A 19,420-nucleotide genomic window follows, 5' to 3' on the forward strand; every position below is an offset into this window, starting at 1 on the left:
CAAGGCTCCAGGAAAGATGCTGACCAATTTCTGGAGATTCATCAGCTCACAGGCCTACAGGAGAAATGAGAAATCCTCCCATCCTGGAGACCCGTGGGCATGAACCCCTCCAACAGGACATTACTCTTCTCCAAAGGCCAAAGCCTCCCATCTCCCCACAGGCTAACTAAACATCCCATTTCCTTGCATTGGTCTGGAATAGTTGTGGTGTCTATGTGGCCACAGAGACTGTTTCATACTTCCGTGTGTGTGCTGACCAGAAACAGGAAAACAGCTTTGAGTAATGCAACTTGGTTGGAAAGTCTTTCAAAATGTGGAGTCTAAGATAAAACTTCAAGTGTTATGAAAAAGTAAGGTTACCGGCCGGGCGTGGTGGCTCATGCCTGTAATCCCAGCAGTTTGGGAGGCTGAGGCGGGCAGGTCACAAGGTCAGCAGATCGAGACCATCCTGGCTAACACGGTGAAACCCTGTCTCTACTAAAAATTAAAATTAAAAAAAATTAGCTAGGCGTGATGGTGGGCGCCTGTAGACCCAGCTACTCAGGAGGCTGAGGCAGGGGAATGGCGTGAATCCAGGAGGCGGAGCTTGCAGTGAGCAGAGATCACACCACTGCACTCCAGCCTGGGCGACAGGGCGAGACTCCATCTCAAAAAAAAAAAAAAGAAAGAAAGAAAGAAAGAAAGAAAGAAAAGAAAAGAAAAAGAAAAAGTAAGGTTACCAATCCAGCCCTGGCAGGTCAGGGGTTCAGTTAGGGCATGGTGATCGACGTCAAGTGCAACCAAAAGGCATGTCTTCTCCCACCCTCTCAGGGACCTACAGCACTGTGGTCCCCAGGGGGAAGACCAGCACTGGGGTAAGTGATAGCTTCAGCCCCCAAGCCAGGCTAGTCCCAAATCACTGCATCATCGTGTCCAGGCTGACACCAGTGCTGACCTGCAGGCCTCAGGCCTCAGCATGCCTGGTCTGCCCTGCTGAAAGCACTCTTGTGTCTGTATAGCAGTAACTGAAAAGTTCTCGTGACAGTACCTGTCTCCAGAGCCTTCCAACAAAGCCCAGGCCCTGGGCCCCAGCCACCACACTGACGCAAGAGAACAGTTAGGGTATCGCTTCTCAATGATCCCCCCGCCACCTATTAGAGGACTTAGGAGGATGCCTGGACACCTCTGCCCACAGGCAAAAGAGGAAGTAAAGTTGACCTGTTCTCTTGGGTGCCAGCCATTCCCTGGACAGAGAACAGGACACTGCCGTGACCCTGGAATCCTTTACACCAGGTCCCCATCCTCCTCTGCACCCTTACTGGGAGTACTCATCTCTCTTCTCTGCTTAACTCATTATTGCCCCTTACAATGTGGTTGAGGCCCTGACTCCTGCAGGCTTTCTCTGACCACTCCCATAGCCTCTCTACCTCTGTGTTCTAGTATGAATCCCCTAAGACTCTCTGTCTCTCCAACTAGATGTCATGTATCTCATGGGCAGAGCTAGGGACTGTCAGGTTCTTAATCTAGTAGAGACACAGGATGTCTTCTAAATGAAGGTATAAATGCAACCAAGGAAAGAAGCTCAGGACCCTAAAACAGAATTGGTTCAAGTTCTGGTTTTTTTTAAATGCATGTTCCTATGCAGGGACTATGGAAGGAGCTGGAGGAAGGAAACTAAGACATCTTTACATTTTGTGTGTCTGCATCAGATTTCTTTAAAAGGTCTCTACTGCTTAAAATAACAGCAGTAATAATAAAGAAGTCTACTAGCCTGGCCCAATCCCCTCACTTGATAAAGAAGGGGGAGGTAGAACGGGGAGGGCATGCCTAAGCAAGTGCAGTCAAGGCCAGCCACAGGCCACAAACCCAGGCCCCCAATCTCCCCAACCCAGGCTCCTGCCAACCCTGCCTTCCACCAGGACCAAAGGGAGAATAAGCCTTCCACCAGGATTTCCATTGCTCATTTTATTTCAATAGCCAACTGTCCTCAGATAAGAAACTATTCATGTCACAGGCGATCAGAGGCACCATTCTATTCCCTAGGGACTGCATCAGTGCTTATGAACAGCCTACTTTTTAAAGTTGGCAATCACTATAAAAACATCAAATAGTCAAACTAATAAATTTTTTAAAACCAATGCCCATAATGGCTGAAACTTTATGGAGGGGGAATGAAGTAGCCCCAGCAGCCAGGATGCATGCTAGTAAAACCCCTTAGAGAAGGGGCAAGGGGCTGTGGTCAGGAAGATGTAGGGGACAGAGCAGCAAGGCAGGACGCTGCAGAACCTGCTGTCAACGACCCTGGTCCTGGCTGCTGGCTCCAGCCACCTGGATGAACTGGAATCTCGATGTCTGTGGTGCCCCCAGTGCCCTGGAGGACCAGGCAAAGGCAGCAGAAGGCTGAAATAGATGATGCCTTCTGTCCTGGAGTGGGGCCTGAGGAAATCAAATACTGCCTCTGGGGCTTGTTCCAATAAACGGCAGTGCAACCCAAGGACAGTTAAATTCATTCCTAAATGGGAGCTTCTCCCAGCGCCCACTCCTCAGAGCCCTGGTCCTTCCCCAGTAATAACTTCCTCCATACTCCTCTTCAACTGTACAGCGCAGAACTGAAACTTAGAAATCGCCCTCCTTCCTCCTATATTGAACTGGGAATCAGTTGCCATCTATGCTATCAACCTCCTTCCTCCCACACATCACTGAATGAAGACAAGAAAACTGTTGCTGTCGCCCCCCAGTGCCCCACTCTGCTGGCCTGGAGGGCAGGCCTGGGGCCTAGTCGGACTGCTCCTGAGACGATGGCTGGCTGGGCTCACCCGGTGGCACCTCTGCATCCTGATCATCTGTGAAAGACAAAGAAGGCAGCTGGATTCAGAAAGAGGGAAAATGACTACCTATTTGCAGATGAAGATTTTCTTTTTTTTTCTTATTTTATTTTAATTTATTTTATTTTTTTGAGACGGAGTCTCTCTCCGTCGCCCAGGCTCGGCTCACTGCAACCTCTACCTCCCAGGTTCAAGCGATTCTCCTGCCTCAGCCTCCTGAGTAGCTGGGATTACAGGTACCCACCAACACACCCAGTTAATTTTTGTATTTTTAGCAGAGATGGGGTTGCCCCATGTTGGCCAGGCTGGTCTTGAACTCCTGACTTCAGGTGATCCACCCACCTTGCCCTCCCCACAGTGCTGGGATTACAGGTGTGAGTCACGGTGCCTAGCCCAGATATAGATTTTCCATAAGCCTTTCTCATCATACCCAGCCCTAGGAGAGAATGAATTTTCTTTAATTCGTTAGGTGTCAGGAGCCTGGAATCCTAGCCTTGGCCATGTGATTCAGATTCAAGTTCCAGCTCTTGCTCTGCTCCTCCCAAGCTGGGAGGAATGAGCAAGATACTCCACAGCTCTGAACCTCAGCTTCCCCTTCTGAAAAACGAGACGTATCCACCTTGCAATGGCAGCAAGGGTACTAAGTGAAACACAGTGATAGGCCACCTTCACCAATGCCTTCATCACTTCAGGTTCTATTTAATCCTCAGAATCCTCATGAGGTAGGGACCACTATTTCTCTGCTTTTACACATGATGAAACTGGAGCACCAAAGAGTGAATGAGCTTGCCCAAGTTACACAGTTGGGCAAGTGCTGCAGCCAGGCTACCCAGCACTGGGGCCAGTGGCTTTCAGCCACATGACACCACCTCTCCAGCTACTGGATCTAGGCACTGCACACACAGGAAGTGTCCAACAGGCCTCAGTTTCCTCTTCAGTAAAATGGTGATACCACCAGACTCCCCTAGCTCATAAGATGGTCTGACAGTCATTTTAAAGGCCTAGTTGAGTTTGTCAGTTCTTTCCAAATCATAGGAGCCCAAGGGGAAGACTGAAAGGAAAAAAGTCCTAGAAGCTTTAAAGCTGCAAGGGCCCTCAAAAGAAAACCCAAAACATTTTCACATCCAAAAGTTTCCTCGACCCTCACAGTAACCTAGTAAGGGGGCCCCTTTTATAGCTGAAAAGCCTCAGTGCCCAGGACCATCCAGTGCCCCAGTGGCAGAGCTTGTGAAGGACAGATTCTCTAGCTTCTGGTCTGGTTCCCTCAGAGCAGCCTGGGGCAGAGGCATAGCCCCACCACACGGGCTCCTGCTGCAGCTCCAGGCTCTGCATCTGCTCTCCTACCCCAGCCAGAGAGGCCTGGCACCTCCAGTCTTCCAAACGCACCACATGCCTGCTGTCCTCCACAGCTCTGCCCATGGAGCCAATAAGGTCAGTGAACAGGCACTGGACTGGGAGCTAGGCTGAGAACTCTGTTCAAATCCCAGCTCTGCCATTTACACCCACGAGAACTGCTGGAGGCCCTGATTTCCTCATCTGGAATCCCATTCCCACCTCCCGTAGGTGTGTGCTTATGGGGACTGGAGGAGGAGTATAAGAAGGAGCTCATCCTAGGGCTCAGCACCCTTAAATTCCACATCACTTCTCTCCACACCTAAACTTTCTTCAGATTAGGTACCTCTTCCTCCAGAAAGTCTCCCTGGCTCTGGCAGAAGCTGGAAGACTGGAGCTCACTCACCAGTGTTCTCCTTGTCAGTATCAAACAGGACGGTCAGTGAGAAAGATGATGGAGGCGGTGGTGGCGGTGGCGGGGGGAGGAAGTGGAGCGCAGAGAGGTAGCCTGGCGGGAGGAACTGGGGCTGTGGTGGAAGTGGTGGAAGTGGTGGAAGGGGCGGCAGTGGTGGCGGCGGCAGGTAGTAGCTTGGCTGGAAGTCTCCCACTGGTTCTGATGCCTGCACAGCACGCACAGCAGAGAAGCAGAGTGGAGAGAGAGTTAGCCAGATGGGCTGACCAAACATAGCTCTCACCCCCGAAGTGGGGGGCTCCTGATGGGGAGATTCATGGCCCCAAACACACAGGCACAGGCACTCGGAAGGCGGCATTCAGCAAACACCTGCCAAATTATTGGAGGCAAGAAGGAATACAGGCAACCTAAGATAAGCATGGGAACAGCTGAATGGTCACAGTGACAGAGCCCTTCTGTATATGCCAGGGCGACTGTGCTCACAATCCTAGGAGGGGGTTCTATTACTATTCCTGCTGTAAAGATGAAAAAATAGGTTCAGTGAGATGAAACTACGGGCCCAGGGCCCCAGAGCTACTTTGTGGTTAAGGGCAGAACTGGATCTCAAGTTGGCTGACTCCACAGCCCACTCAGCTGTCCAGCGCTGCTCTGCACTGGGGAAGGGTCTGAATGCATCCCAAGCCCACAGGACCCCCTGTCTGGCACATGTGGTCACTTAAACTCAAGTGCCAGCGGGGCCTTTGGGAGAAGAGGTTGGCAATGTGGGTGTAGAGCAGCTGTTTCTGAAGCAAGATACGCTGGGTGACTTCAGACAAGTGGCCTCACTGATCAACATTTTGCTGCTTCTGTTCCTTCTTCAAGGGATAGAATCCAATCCCTTACCACAGCACAGGGACCCATCACAGGATCTGGAGGGGGGATGACTACACAGCTCAGAGCTTAACCGAGAAACACACAAATGTCGTAAGAAATAATACTGAGTTTTGGATGTAGTTCCCGCTGTTTACTTCTCTATCTAGATGCTTCAGAGCAACACTTCCTGAGCTGAGTTTCATGGAGTCCTGGTGTCTTACAAAGTATTTTTTAGTACTCTAAAAGTGTTATTTGTTAAGTGACTTTGAGAAACCCCATATACTGTTCCCCACATTAGTGGGTCACACATGAGCATATTAAAGGCTTGGAAGAGTCTGCAAAAATCTCCTTAGATTAACCCAGCTAACCTGGTTGAACTTCATTCAACCACCAGGAAGGGAAGAAAGCCCACTTTTAAGTACCTACTATGTGCCAGACCCTGTGCTAGGTATTTTACATGCATCACCTTATGTATTCTACTCAGGAGCCCTAATAGACAGGTCCTCCCACCCCCACTTTACAGACCAAGACCTGAGTGAGGTCCTCAGAGGTCAGGTAACTGCCATGGGTCACATGGCTGGGACACGATGGAGAAGGCAGGATTGGACCCTAGGTCTGCCCAGCTCCACGGCCGGTGCTGTCCTGTGAACAGGAGAGCAGAGGGAGCCAAGCAGCAGCAGATGGGCAGGGACAGGAACAGGAAGGAGGAAGCTGTTCTGGAGAGCACCTCCAAGCCTTGGCAGGGGGCAGCAGGACAAGGATGAAAGTGATTCAGGGGCTCTTGGGTTTGAAACAGCTCACAAATCAATGCCTGATTCTCTCTCCAGACATGAGAGGGTAGAAGGGGGATTATTAGTGCTTTAATTCTGAGCTGCTCAGCCAAGCATCTCCCTGGATCACAGCTCCTGCTGGGGGCCTGTGGTGGCAGCTTGGGCCCAGATAAACTGACTGAGATCACACTCTTAACAAAGGCCGTCTGGCAGGCCTGTCAATCAGAGCCCTGCCCTGGACGCCAGGCTCCAGGCTTCTGTGTGAGCAGACGGAGCGTGCTCTACTTGGCCAGAGCCCCTCTCTTTGTGTGGAGGCTGGAGATGCCTGGCTCTCCCTGGGCAGTGCCCACAGATGTCAGGCAGGCAGCAGTGCTGGTGTGAGTAAAGGGCTATGTGTGTTCTACCTCTGTGGGAGAGAGGGAGGGGCAATGGAAAGCACCTAGACCCCAGACCTGACCTGGCTCTGTCACCAACCAGCTGTGTAACTGGAATCCTAGTCTCTCTCTCACCAGTTTTGTGACCCTGGCCAAAAGCTTAACTTCTCTGAGCCTTTTTTTCTCAATGCTACAATGGGGTACAACACCTACCTTGAAGGTTCAATAGGCACCCTGGAATTATCAAGGCCAGTGGCTTTCAAACTTTTTTCCCTTGAATCAGTGGAAAATGATTTTTAAGCACAATTTTACAACATCTAAGACAAGTGGAAGAGAAGCTGTTGCCGCCAGGCTGAAGCAGGAGTAAGGACCCAGTGACCTGTGTGCCCAACATGCCCGGGTGCAGCTCGAGCCCCATTGGACTGGCTCCACACTGTGCGGCTAATGACTTTCATTAGGGAGAGAGAGGGCTTTCAGTCATCCTAGTCTGGAAGGAGCTGGTAACCAAGGCCATAAAACTCAATCACACCTGCCTCGTAGTACACACCACAGGGGTGAACTGACTTTACACACTCGGTTCTCAAAATTCCCAGCTTAGACAGAATACCAGCTAACGACTGACCTTTACTAATCTTATAAAAGGATTAAATTTCATTCTTTCAACAGGTATTTCCTAAAGTGTCAGGTGTTTGGGGGAAGGTTTCCGTATTTTTCATGACTCAGTTCAAATGCCACCTCCTCCTGAAAGCCCTCTGCAGTCTCAAGCGTGCTCTACCTGTGGGCAGGGAGTCTACCTCTGGTCCTGACTCTGCCTTAAATTTTGTGGTCCCAGTAAGGTGATATTACCTTTCTGGAGTCCAGCAAAATGAAGGGCCCTTCCAGCATCAGCATCAGTCAAGGAAGGGGTCACCCTGAATGCTCAGAGTCTTTCAGCCCACTGCCCTGAAAAGCACAGGCCATAGCCCAGGCCGAGTGGTGCAGACTGGTCCACACGTGTGCTCCCAGAGACACACACACTGTGTCTGGGCAGTGCCTAAAGCCATCCACCAGCACTCGGGGGCTGGCATGGAGTGGGCACACAGTTTATGACAGCTGGCTTCCTGGGAATGAGGATCCATCAAGGCAACAGGGGCTGCTGGGAGGAGGAGGAAGCTGGCAAGAAATGAGGGGTGGGACTCACCAAGCCTCCGCCTTGGTACTGGCTGCGGGACACATGCCGGAAGCCCTGCTGCAGGGGGACGCCAGGAGGGGCGTCCAGGTAGCCCAGCGGGAACGGGCAGTAGGGGTGCATGCTGGAGCCGCCAGGGTACTCAGGGCCCAGTGCACGGTCCGGGTTGATGCTCACAGGGCGCCCTGAAGAAGGCAAGCAAGGAGGGAAGTGTTAGACACCGCTGGGAAAAGCATCCGCAGGGTGGCACAGGCCGGCGGAGTCGTAAGCGCTGCTGTCCAAGCACAGAAAGCCCACCCCGCCCTTCCTTCCGCTGGGCCCTCACTGCATCTCCATCCTTCAGCCAGCCCCGCTGCTCTTGGAGAGTCCTCGGCACGGCCATCAAGCCCGCTGTGGGCCCCCGGCCTGCGGCTCCCCGCTGCCCACACGCCGTCCGCCCACACTCTGCCTCTACGAGTCCTCCGTGCCAAGTTCCTCTTCCTCCGGGTCAACAGTGAACCCGGCCATGGCTCGAGCTCTGGACAGCGATTTGTGTGACTCTTCAATCAACCCTGTCCCTCCCACAAGGACAAGGTCCCTGAGGGCAAGAAATGTGACCCGCGTCCTTCATCACGAATGCCTGGCTCATAGTTCAGCCCAGCCCTGCTTGTCTGTTGAGATGGAACAAAGAAAGGCGGCTTCTCTTAGAATTGCGGTTTCAGACCTGTGACCCCATCAGATGGGGCGTTCCCTGGGGACCTAGATTTTCCTGGAAAGTCAGGAAGGCGGGACGAGCCTGCGGAAGCCTCTGGACCAATGCCCTGGCACACAGAGGGCAGGAGCTTGTCCAGCGTGACCCAGGCTCCCGCCTCGGCCTCAGCCCGTCCCACGACACCACCATGGGGAGACACCAGGAAAACGCGTACACACCAAACCCCGGGGCTTTTAAAGCTTCAAATGTACATGTGACTTGAAACTGTACTTCAATACCGAAAGCTCCAAGGCACAGGGAACAATGTAATTTATGTACCAGGTGAGGGGCAAAAAGAAAGGCAACATCTTTACAGACCAACTGTTCTCTTACGTGTAGTAAAGCAGCAGGCTCGGCTCACCCGCACGTGGGGAAAGGGAGGGAAGAGGTGCACAGGCGCACTGGTCCAGGGCCGTGCTGAGGGGAGGAGCCTCCCGACCGCGAACAGGGAAGGAAGAGTGCGCAGGCGCAGTCGTCCTTGCGCTAACCTGCCGGCAGGAAAATTCTCTTATTCTGGAGGAGGAGCCTCCAGCCCAAGGAAATGGCGGGAAGAGGTGCGCAAGCGCAGTAGGACTGGGCTCCTCGAGGCCTCTTCCCGGAGGAGGAAGCACTGCTAAGTCGACTGGACGCCATTTTGTTCTTGCATGCCAGAATGGCACAAACTACAGCTAAATGTTAAAAGCCCTTTGAGCCAAGCGCGGTGGCTCAAGCCTGTAATCCCAGCACTTTGGGAGGCCGAGGCGGGTGGATCACGAGGTCAGGAGATCGAGACCATCCTGGCTAACATGGTGAAACCCCGTCTCTACTAAAAATACAAAAAACTAGCCAGGCGTGGTGGCGGGCGCCTGTAGTCCCAGCTATTAGGAGGCTGAGGCAGGAGAATGGCGTGAACCCGGGAGGCGGAGCTTGCAGTGAGCCGAGATCGCGCCACTGCACTCCAGCCTGGGTGACACAGCGAGACTCCGTCTCAAAAAAAAAAAAAAAAAAAAGCCCTCTGAACCGCCCATTCCCTTATGTTTCCTTTTTGCGAAAAGGTACCCAATCCAAATCCCCGTTCCAAGAAGGGTTTCTTAAAGCAGAAGGTACGTTACCCGTGGAAAGCATTCTCCCCACCCCAAACCCCTATGCCAGCTGCCCATCCGGGCTGGCCTGTACTGCCAGCTCGGGGAGTCCACCGCGGGACTGAGGCCACGACTTACCAAAGTCGGTGAATGGCGGGCCAGGCACGGGCCGCAGCGGCCTGCGCAGGTCCAGGGGGCCGGGGTAGCCACTGCCTGTGGCCTCCGCCCCAAAAGGGGGTCCCGCAAGGCTGGGCATCGCCACGGCGGCTCGCTCGCTCGGCTCCACGTGGCCGCGGCCGCCCAGAACCGGTTGGAAGGCGCTCGGGCCGGGACTCCGGCCCCGCGGGGGCCGCTCGAAGAAGCAGGCGGCCGCGCGGCCCTCGGGTCCCGGCTCGGCGTCTCCGGAGGGAGTCCCCGGAGGCAGAGGGCGCAGGCTCCCGCTCGGGAGGGGAACGGGCGCGGCGGCCGCGGCCCCGGAGGCCTGCTCTGGACCCTGCGCACACAGGGCCGCCTCCTGCTCCTCCTCGGCGGCCTGCGTCTTGAGCACCTTCTGCGCGGCCATGATCTTCTGGCGCTCGGAGATCAGGTAGCACTTCTCGCAGAGGCACTGCTTCCAGCGGCATTTGCCTGCGTGGCCCTTGACGGGCACCAGGAAGCCATGGTTCCTGCATCTCGAGCACTTAGGGGTGCGCACCATCTTGTCGGCCATTGGCAGGGTCAGCCTTCGTAGCACAACCACCACCTCTGGGAGCTGCAGAGCAAGTGGCGCTGGGATGAGCCGCGCCCCACAAGTCCCTGGTTCTGGGGACATTGGATACACTTGTAACAAAGCACCTCGCAGTGTGTCCCGGGAACTGCAGCAAGAACCTTGCATTTTCCCTCCTTTTGGGGGGTGCACAGTTTGGAGAGTTTCTGTGCTTTGGGTAATTAGATGCAATGGACTGGGTTGCATAAATTCTTAATGGGATTCTATTGCATGTATGTCATTTAGCTTATCTGAAGTCTTAGGCATGTAATTTTCCAAACTCTATTCCCGCCACCGACGGAAGGTATTTGTAACTTCAGGAAAGGCGGAGTGATATTCAACGGTCCACAGATTTAAAGCTCGGGAGGAATGTAGCTTTCAGTGTAGAAAAGCACTGTAAGAGGCAAACCGTATTTCTCCTCCCTAAAGCTGCTGCTTCTGTGGCATTTCACTTCTCTGCCGTGCAGAGATGCTTCCAGGATATTCCAGAATATTTTCAAGAGCTCAGTGCAGTGTGATGGTTGCTCAAGGGTATGCCCTTGCAGTAATTCCCGTTTCTTGAGAGTCTTTGTGTAGAAATCCTCTTCTGGAGGATGGCACATTGCTGATGTTCATGCCTTCCAAAGTAAGCATACTTAGAATATTTTAAAGTAAAATAGGCAGAATATTCTGGCACTAAGCCTGGCATAGTGTCCTGTGCCTGTAGCCCTAGCTGCTTGTGAGGATCACTTGAGCCCAGAAGTTGGAGACCAACATGAGCAACATAGCGAGACTCCTGTTTCTAAAAAATTAAATAAAACAAATTCTGCAAGACCCCTGTTTCTAAAAAATTAAATTAAAAAACTGTCTAGCACTAGCTTCAGTAATTGCTTAACCTCATCATGAATTTTGTTATCCTTATAAAACAACGCAAATATTGGGACATCTGAAAAGCTAACACAAACGTCATAGTTTACCCAAGGACATTAAGGTTTTTTTGTTTTGTTTTGTTTTTTCTTTTTTTTTTTTTTTTGAGACAGAGTCTCACTCTGTCACCCAGGCTGTAGGGCAGTGGCGTCATCTCGGCCCACTGCAACCTCTGCCTCCCAGGTTCAAGCGATTCTCCTGCCTCAGCCTCCTGAGTAGCTTGGATTACAGTCACCCGCCACCATGCCCAGCTAATTTTTGTATTTTTAGTAGAGACGGGGTTTTCGCCATGTTGGCCAGGCTGGTCTTGAACTCCTAACCTCAGGTGATCCACCTGCCTGGGCCTCCCAAAGTGCTGGGATTACAGGTGTGAGCCACCGTGCCCAGCCATTAATTCATCTTTTAAAAACAAATTTGTGACACCCTGAGGCCTCTCTCTCTCTCTTTTCCCCCTACCTCCCCACTGCCTCCATTTTCCTCCCCTCCCCTCTCCTCCCTTCTTTGTCCTAAAAAAGGAAAAAATGGGTCACTAACAAGCCGAAAAGCTTCTAAGTAGATCAGTCACATTTAAGGAGGAGTTACAGTTAACAAGTGGCTAAGGCCGGGCACGGTGGCTCAAGCCTGTAATCCCAGCACTTTGGGAGGCCGAGACGGGCTGATCACGAGGTCAGGAGATTGGGACCATCCTGGCTAACACGGTGAAACCCCGTCTCTACTAAAAAAATACAGAAAAACTAGCCGGGCGAGGTGGCAGGCGCCTGTAGTCCCAGCTACTCGGGAGGCTGAAGCAGGAGAATGGCGTGAACCCGGGAAGCGGAACTTGCAGTGAGCTGAGATCCGGCCACTGCGCTCCAGCCTGGGCGACAGAGCGAGACTCTGTCTCAAAAAAGAAAAGAAAAAAAAAAAAGTGGCTAAAATTTGTGCATTTTTCATTGCCCTTTCTTTGAATTCCTCTCTTTCTGGTGGTAGAATGGGAGAAGCCCACGCCTGGTGTCCACCTTGATTTTTTTGAGTCTCTGATCGTAGTTGTACCTTGCGTTTCTTACTAGCTGCCTGCGAATAGGAAATAGTTACCATTTGGGGGCTTGTTAGACACTGGAAAGCGAAAAAGGGTTTGTAAAGTCTTTTTCTGCTTTAAAAAAAAATCTTAATAAGAAAGTAAAAGTAAGTATGTGTTTCCTGTATTACTTGGCTTGTTAGGAACTTCACTGGTAGCTCTGCATCCATTTAAGGAGGTCTAGGTTTGTTTCTGCTTTGCTGTAACAACCTCTCAGTTAAGTTTTTATTTTAACACTATGATTAGTGGGCCGGGTGCAGTGGCTCACGCCTGTAATACCAGTACTTTAGGAGGCCGAGGGAGGTGGATCACTTGAAGTCAAAAGTTCAAGACCAGCCTGGTCAACATCTCTACTTTAAAAAAACACAAAAATTAGCTGGGTGTGGTGGCGGGCACCTGTAGTCCCAGCTACTCGGGAGGCTGAGGCAGGAGAATCACTTGAACCCAGAAGGCAGAGGTTGCAATGAGCTGAGATCGCACCTTTGCACTCCAGCCTGGATGACAGAGGGAGACTCTGTCTCAAAAAGAAATACATATATATATATATATATATAAAATATATATAATATATATATAAAAAAAGAAAGAAATGTCTTTGTATATATACATATGTATATCTTTTTTTTTTTAAAGCAGCAGTCTAAGAAGTAATCAACCATCAACCCAAACAGAACAAAACTATCAATTTGCCTGAATTTCCAAGAATGAGATAAATAAAACTATATATATATATATATGATTAGTGGCCGGTCGCAGTGGCTCACGCCTGTAATCCCAACACTTGAGGAGGCCGTGGCAGGAGGATAACTTGAGCCTAGGAGTTCCAGACTAGCCTGGGAAGCATGGCGAAACATGTCTCTACAAAAATTAGCCAGGCATGGTGACTTGCACGCCTGAAGTCAAGAGGATCGCTTGAGCCCAGAACATCGAGGCTGCAGTGAGCCATATTTGTGCCATTGCCCCTGTCGAAAAAAAAAAAAAAAATTGGTTAAAGGACAGGTAAGTTGTTTTTCTGACTACCCAATAAAAAATGTGTAGTGTTTTTCACTGACCTTGTCTTTCAAAAATGACACTTAAAAATCATAGTTTCAGTACTGCTGTCGAAAAATCTGGGGCACAAACTGCATTGTTTCATGATACTGCAAATTGTAATGTCATTTTCTGCATTATCAAATTTAAATTTGAACATCAGGTGACATCGGATAATAAGGCCTAAAAATGAAAACTACTCATTTTATTTCATGCTTGACCACCCAAGCTGTTTGCATTTTCTCATTAATATTAATAATTTAAAGAAAAATTTTCTTCAAAGCAAGCTATTTGAGTTAACGTACTTTAGCCTTGTTAACTACAAAATGCTTCCATATTCAGTTGATAGCTTTAGGAGCAAAATATACCCAAGGTGATGTGAATTTGCATAGTGCTTTGAGAACGTTAATAACCATATATCTTTTTAATCAGTAGTCATGTTATAAGATGCAGGGTTTACACAGTAAACAAATCTACAAAGAAAAACACTAGTTTATTTCTCTCTTTCCCCCAAAAGTCTCAATTTGTGTAGGTAAAATTCAACAGAGTTTTATTTATCTCATTCTTGGAAATTCAGGCAAATTGATAGTTTTGTTCTGTTTGGGTTGATGGTTGATTACTTCTTAGACTGCTGCTTTAAAAAAAAAAAAGATATACATATGTATATATACAAAGACATTTCTTTCTTTCTTTTTTTTTTTTTTTTTGAGACGGAGTCTGCCTCTGTGGCCCAGGCTGGAGTGCAGTGGCGCAATCTCACCTCACTGCAAGCTCCGCCTCCCGGGTTCACGCCATTCTCCTGACTCAGCCTCCCGAGTAGCTGGGACTACAGGCGCCCGCCACCACGCCCGGCTAATTTTTCTATTTTTAGTAAAGACGGGGTTTCACCGTGTTAGCCAGGATGATCGCCATCTCCTGACCTTGTGATCCGCCCCCCTCAGCCTCCCAAAGTGCTGGGAATACAGGCGTGAGCCACCACGCCCAGCCACAAAGACATTTCTTTAAACTGGGTTTTTTTGTTTTGTTTTTGGTTTTGAGACGGGGTCTGGCTTCATAACCCAGGCTGACGTGCGGTGACGTGGTCTCTGCTCATTGCTACCGCCGCCTTCCAGGCTCAGGTTATCTGCCCACTTAAGCCTCCCAAGTAGCTGGGACAACAGGCACACACCACCACACCTGGCTAACTCTTGTATTTTTTTGTAGAGGCGGGGTGTCACCATGTTGCCCAGAAGCTCAAGTGATCCACTAGCCTTGGCCTCCCTAAGAGCTGAGATTATAGGCATGAACTACTGCACCTGGCAGTATTTTAAAAGATAGTGACATGATATAAAAGCAGAAAACAGGAAGTCAAAAAAGGATGGGAGCAGTAAATAAACAGTGAATGACTTCTTTCCCCACACCTAAACCTTGGGATATTTACATTTAAGAAAGTCTGCCAACTTACAATTGCTGAAGAATTGCAGTTTGACTAATTAACTGCGGTGAGGATGCTTGGTGGTCATATATGACTCCCAGCTTTTTTTCCCAGAGTCCCTAGTTTCCTAATACCTCTTCTATTTGGTTAATATGATTGCTGCTGGTACTGTTTAATTCATATTCATTTTAAAGAGCCTTGCATTATGCAGTGCACGGGGGTATCATTTATAATCATTAAATATTGCATGCACTAGAATGTTTCCTTACTGGCAGCACTCAAGAGTAAGGAAGGGCTTTTTTTTTTTTTGCCTATAGCATCTTTTTCCCCCAGCAGCTATAACCCAGATATCTGCTATCTTCCCTTCTTCGAGCTCTCTCCAGTGAGCAATGAGAACTTTATTGAAGATTTCATAGAAGAGGTGGAGGGGAGGATTTACATGATACATCCTATGGCAGATGCTTTAAAATCCTGCCTTAGCATTTCTGTTCTCTCAGGATCCTCCTCTGCTGTGCCAAACCCATTGGTTTGTCTTCCCACAGACCAGTGCTCTGTCCTCCCACCGGCCAGTACCCAGCCTCTCTAGTTCCTCTCTCCTTTCTCTATTTCTGTTAGCCTCTGTAAGGGCTGTGACTATCTTATTTCCCTTTATGTCTAGCACAAAATTGATATTCAGTAAATACTTGTTGCATGTGTGAATGAGTTCTCCCTCTCCTGCCAGTGTCAAAGTTATCTGCTCCGCAACTGGCTTCAGCAACTTTCCTCAAACATTACACAAATGCTCAGCAAAACAGAAAGCCTGCAGTGATCAAGGCCACTCTTCTGACCAGCAGAACTGGGGGACTGACTTTGGTCTTGAGCTTACCCCCTCCCCTAATGGCTTAATAATAGTAATAATAATATTTAGCACTTTCTAACTGTTTATATGTGCCAGGAACTCTCAAGTCCTTTACATGTATTAAGTCATATAATCCTACTAACAAGCCTCCAAGGTAGGTTACTGTTATCACCCCCATTTTATACATGAAAAACTGAGACCAAAGAAGTTTAGAACTTCCCAAGATTTCACAGCCATTAAGTGGCAGAACCATGATTCAAAACCAGGAAATCTAACATCAAAGTCTCTGTTATTAACCATATATTTGCTAACCAAATATTTCTTCTAAACCAAACAGTGATCTCCCCAAGAAAGCTTTGGTGATGAATAGAAATGTTCGTATCATTATATACTCTATTACAGTTGGGGCAAAGGGGGGTGAAGCGGGTAGCAACCTGGGGAAACTTCCTAGGATGCCCTGCTTAGCTGCTTTTCTGTATCCATGGTCAATATTTATTGAGTGCCAACCATGTGCTAAGCATAAGGCATGCAGAAGTAAGTAAAAAGACAGGATCCTTGCCTTTAGGCCTGCATTCTAGCTGGCAATCCAGACAGTAAACAAGTAATTCCAGAGTAATAAAAGTCAGGCTTTCAGAGCCCATATGGAATCCTCAACTGGCTTGAGAAATCAAGGAAGACTTCCCTGAGGGGCCGATTTCTAAGCTGATGCCTAAAGGGTTAGTAGCCAGCCACAAAAGCAGAAGTGTGTCCCACGGGCTTACTGGCCTGCAGTGTGGCTATCGCGCAGCAAGGTTGAGACACTGGCGAGAAGTGAGGTGGAAGAGTAACCTGGAAGGAGTCCTTGAGGGAAATTGACCAAGGAGAAGAGGAAATGACATGGCAGAGCCAGGCCATACTATAACTTTGGTTATTCTTTCAGAAAGCAAAACAATAAGTAATGAAGACTCGTGCAGGTATTGCAAGATTCAAATAGAGTTGAGTGGGGTTTTCTTTGAGGTGGTTGTTCCAGGTGGGGCACACATTTGAGGCTAGCCATGGTCCAAACTGGCACTGGGCCAGACAGGGTTGCTCCTTCTAACCCTGGGATACCATTAACAGATTCATCTGACCTCTCCTAGGAATCTTAGAGAAATGAGGCACAAAATAGTAATGGATGGAAGGCAAAGGAGGGAGAGAAAAGAAGAGCATCAGGTAGTCAAACAGACCAAAGCTGTTGGAGAGGCTGTGAAGGTAAAGACTGGAACAAGCAATTCTGGGGAGCAAAGGAAAAGTACATCATCCTGGTGGCGAGGGCATGCTCCAGGTGCTACATGCTCCAAGTGCTACTGTACTGACCTTTGTTCTGTTTTGTTTTTACTTGCTAATTGGATGAACAAACATTTTTTGACACCCACAGGAACTTTCTTCCCTTCCTTCCTTCCTTTTTTTTTTTTTTTTTTTTTCGCAACAGGGTTTCACTCTATTACCTAGGCTGGAGTGCAGTGGCACGAGCATAGCTCACCCTTAAACTCCTGGCTCAAGCAATCCTCCCGCCTTGGCCTCCCAAAGTGCTGGGATTATAGGCAGGAGCCACCATGCTCAGCCCACAGAAACTTCCATAATAGTATATGTAGCTGATTACATGTATTTTTGACAGTACTATCAAATTTCTATAAATGTCAAATTTTTTTTCCTGAAAATATGAGAGGCACATGTCCCTATAAACTACATTGCTAATAGGGAATAATACAGCCTTTAATATCTCTGTCCTGTGGTAAAATGCAAACTCAATTTAACACAAGAGGCATGCATTGAATGCCTACTATATTCAAGGTACTGTTCTCTGGTAAAAGCAGAATCAAAAAGAGCAAAGGAAAAAGAAAATTAAATTGAGTCTTCCTTTTTCTGTGTATGTTCCTTGTCTAGTTTCTTAGAACAGTAACTTTCTATTTATCAAAAAACAAAAAATCTAGCATTTTTTTCCAGAGTTATGCTTCTATGAGAAAGGCAAATAGATATCAATAATTTATCTTTCGAGAGACCTTTCTAAACATTTTATGTCAGAGAGTCAGTACAAGTTCAGTCCATTTTGTAACTGAAAACAGATGGCAAGTAATACTACTCTAAAGACAGGCAGCTGGGTGAGAACATGATCATTAGTTATTAGCTGTGTTAACCTTAGCTAAATTATTTAACTTCTTTGAGCCTCAGTTGCAATAATAATATTTGTAAAACGTGTTGCAAATCCCAAAGTATAGCACATTTATCCCATTTAGTGATATTATTTCATGAATGCTTACAACTTTGCAGACATGGCCTCATCTAAGCCACAGAACAACATCTATAAGGTAGGTAATTTTATTGTGTCCATTTGACAAATAACATTGAAGTTTAAAGTTCAGAAATATCTACCCAAGGTACATAGGAAGTGACAGAAACACATGTGAATAGTCTCCAAGTCTGAACTCCTAAGTACTATGCCATATTGCCATTATTTAGTTATTTCCTTTAACTGTAAGGAAATAAGGTGAGATGGCTCACTCTTGTAGGATTAATGAGATAATACATTTGAATAGCCCAGCACAGTGTCTGGTATCTGGCACATGGTTAGCATGCATTACATAGTATCAAGGAGGAAAAAGGGACAAAGGGAAGGGGGGTGAGGAATAAGTAGTATTTCTGACTTATCCCAAGCCACTTCCAATCACAGGATTTGATTTAGCTACACAGTGGCATCAGGCTTTCCAAGCATAGATTAAACCCCAGCTGTCCAATACTATACCTATTATTTACTGTGGCTATTGAGCACTTAAAATGTGCCCAGTTAAATTTAAGATGCTCTGAAAGTATAAAATACACACCAGATTTTAATGACATAGTATGAAGAAAAGAATGCAAAATATCTCAACAATTTTATATAGATTATATATTGAAATAATATTTTGGACATATTTTTGTTGTTGTTGTTGTTGTTGTTGTTTTTGTTTTTTTTTTTGTTTTTTTTTTGAGACGGAGTCTCGCTCTGCCGCCCAGGCTGGAGTGCAGTGGCGTGATCTAGGCTCACTGCAAGCTCCGCCTCCCGGGTTCACGCCATTCTCCTGCCTCAGCCTCCCGAGTAGCTGGGACTACAGGCGCCCGCCACCTCGCCCGGCTAGTTTTTTTGTATTTTTTAGTAGAGACGGGGTTTCACCGTGTCAGCCAGGATTGTCTCGATCTCCTGACCTCGTGATCCGCCCATCTCGGCCTCCCAAAGTGCTGGGATTACAGGCTTGAGCCACCGCGCCCGGCCTGGACATATTGAATTAAATAACATTTTAATGTGGCTTTTTACTTTTTTAATGTTGCTACCAGAAAATTTTAAATTATATGTATGATCTTTCATTATATTTCTATTGGGCAGTAGCGCACAAGAGATTTGTGTGCTCAGTCCTTCTATTTCTGAAGACCAAGTTTTCCACATTAGCTCATATTCAAGGTGTTACATCATCTTCAGCTAGAGTGTACCACGTCATACCCCCCTCCATCTTGGTGGTTAGATAACCTTCACTAGCATGAATCTCTGCTCTTTACCATTTAGGGCCTTTTAAATGGGATCAAAACACCGTCTTGTGCTTCAGAACTGGAAATATTACTATTAGAAAATGCCAGCTAGAAGAGTCTAATAAAACTCCAGTTTGCATTTTGAATCTTCAAACATATGATGTTATTTTTATGGGAATATTTTCCTGTTTCTCGTTAGGTATAAATTACTAGTAAAATACTGTGTAAACTAGAAAAGAAAGAAGGGTGTCATTATTTACTAAGGTTACAGCATGCCTACAATATAGAATCCATCAGTTTTGCCTAAAAGCTCGACCAGAGGGCATAGGTCGATTATGTACGTGTCGCTTGATAAATGTAGTCCTGTGGACATTTTATATTGTAAGAATTCTGGAAAATTAGTTTTTAA

General features: G+C 48.0%; 1 protein-coding gene across 3 annotated transcripts in view; it reads right to left on the reverse strand.

Moving 5' to 3' along the window:
* Positions 1-2,065: 2,065 nt before the first annotated feature.
* Positions 2,066-19,420, reverse strand: part of LOC105495085 (DMRT like family B with proline rich C-terminal 1) — a 28,354-nt gene continuing 10,999 nt past the window's right edge. For 2 of the 3 annotated variants that reach the window (XM_011764267.3, XM_011764266.3), the window contains exons 2-5: positions 9,642-10,865; positions 7,725-7,897; positions 4,543-4,756; positions 2,066-2,822 (exon numbers count right to left, since the gene is read on the reverse strand). In XM_011764267.3, the coding sequence (XP_011762569.2) occupies positions 2,755-2,822; positions 4,543-4,756; positions 7,725-7,897; positions 9,642-10,455 (1,269 nt within the window). In that variant the 5' untranslated portion in view covers positions 10,456-10,865 and the 3' untranslated portion in view covers positions 2,066-2,754. The remainder of the gene's footprint in view (positions 2,823-4,542; positions 4,757-7,724; positions 7,898-9,641; positions 10,866-19,420) is intronic. The other variant, XM_071092745.1, reaches the window with a different exon arrangement.

The sequence above is a fragment of the Macaca nemestrina genome, chromosome 1 (assembly GCF_043159975.1).
Source record: "Macaca nemestrina isolate mMacNem1 chromosome 1, mMacNem.hap1, whole genome shotgun sequence".
In the NCBI taxonomy this organism is placed as follows: domain Eukaryota; kingdom Metazoa; phylum Chordata; class Mammalia; order Primates; family Cercopithecidae; genus Macaca; species Macaca nemestrina.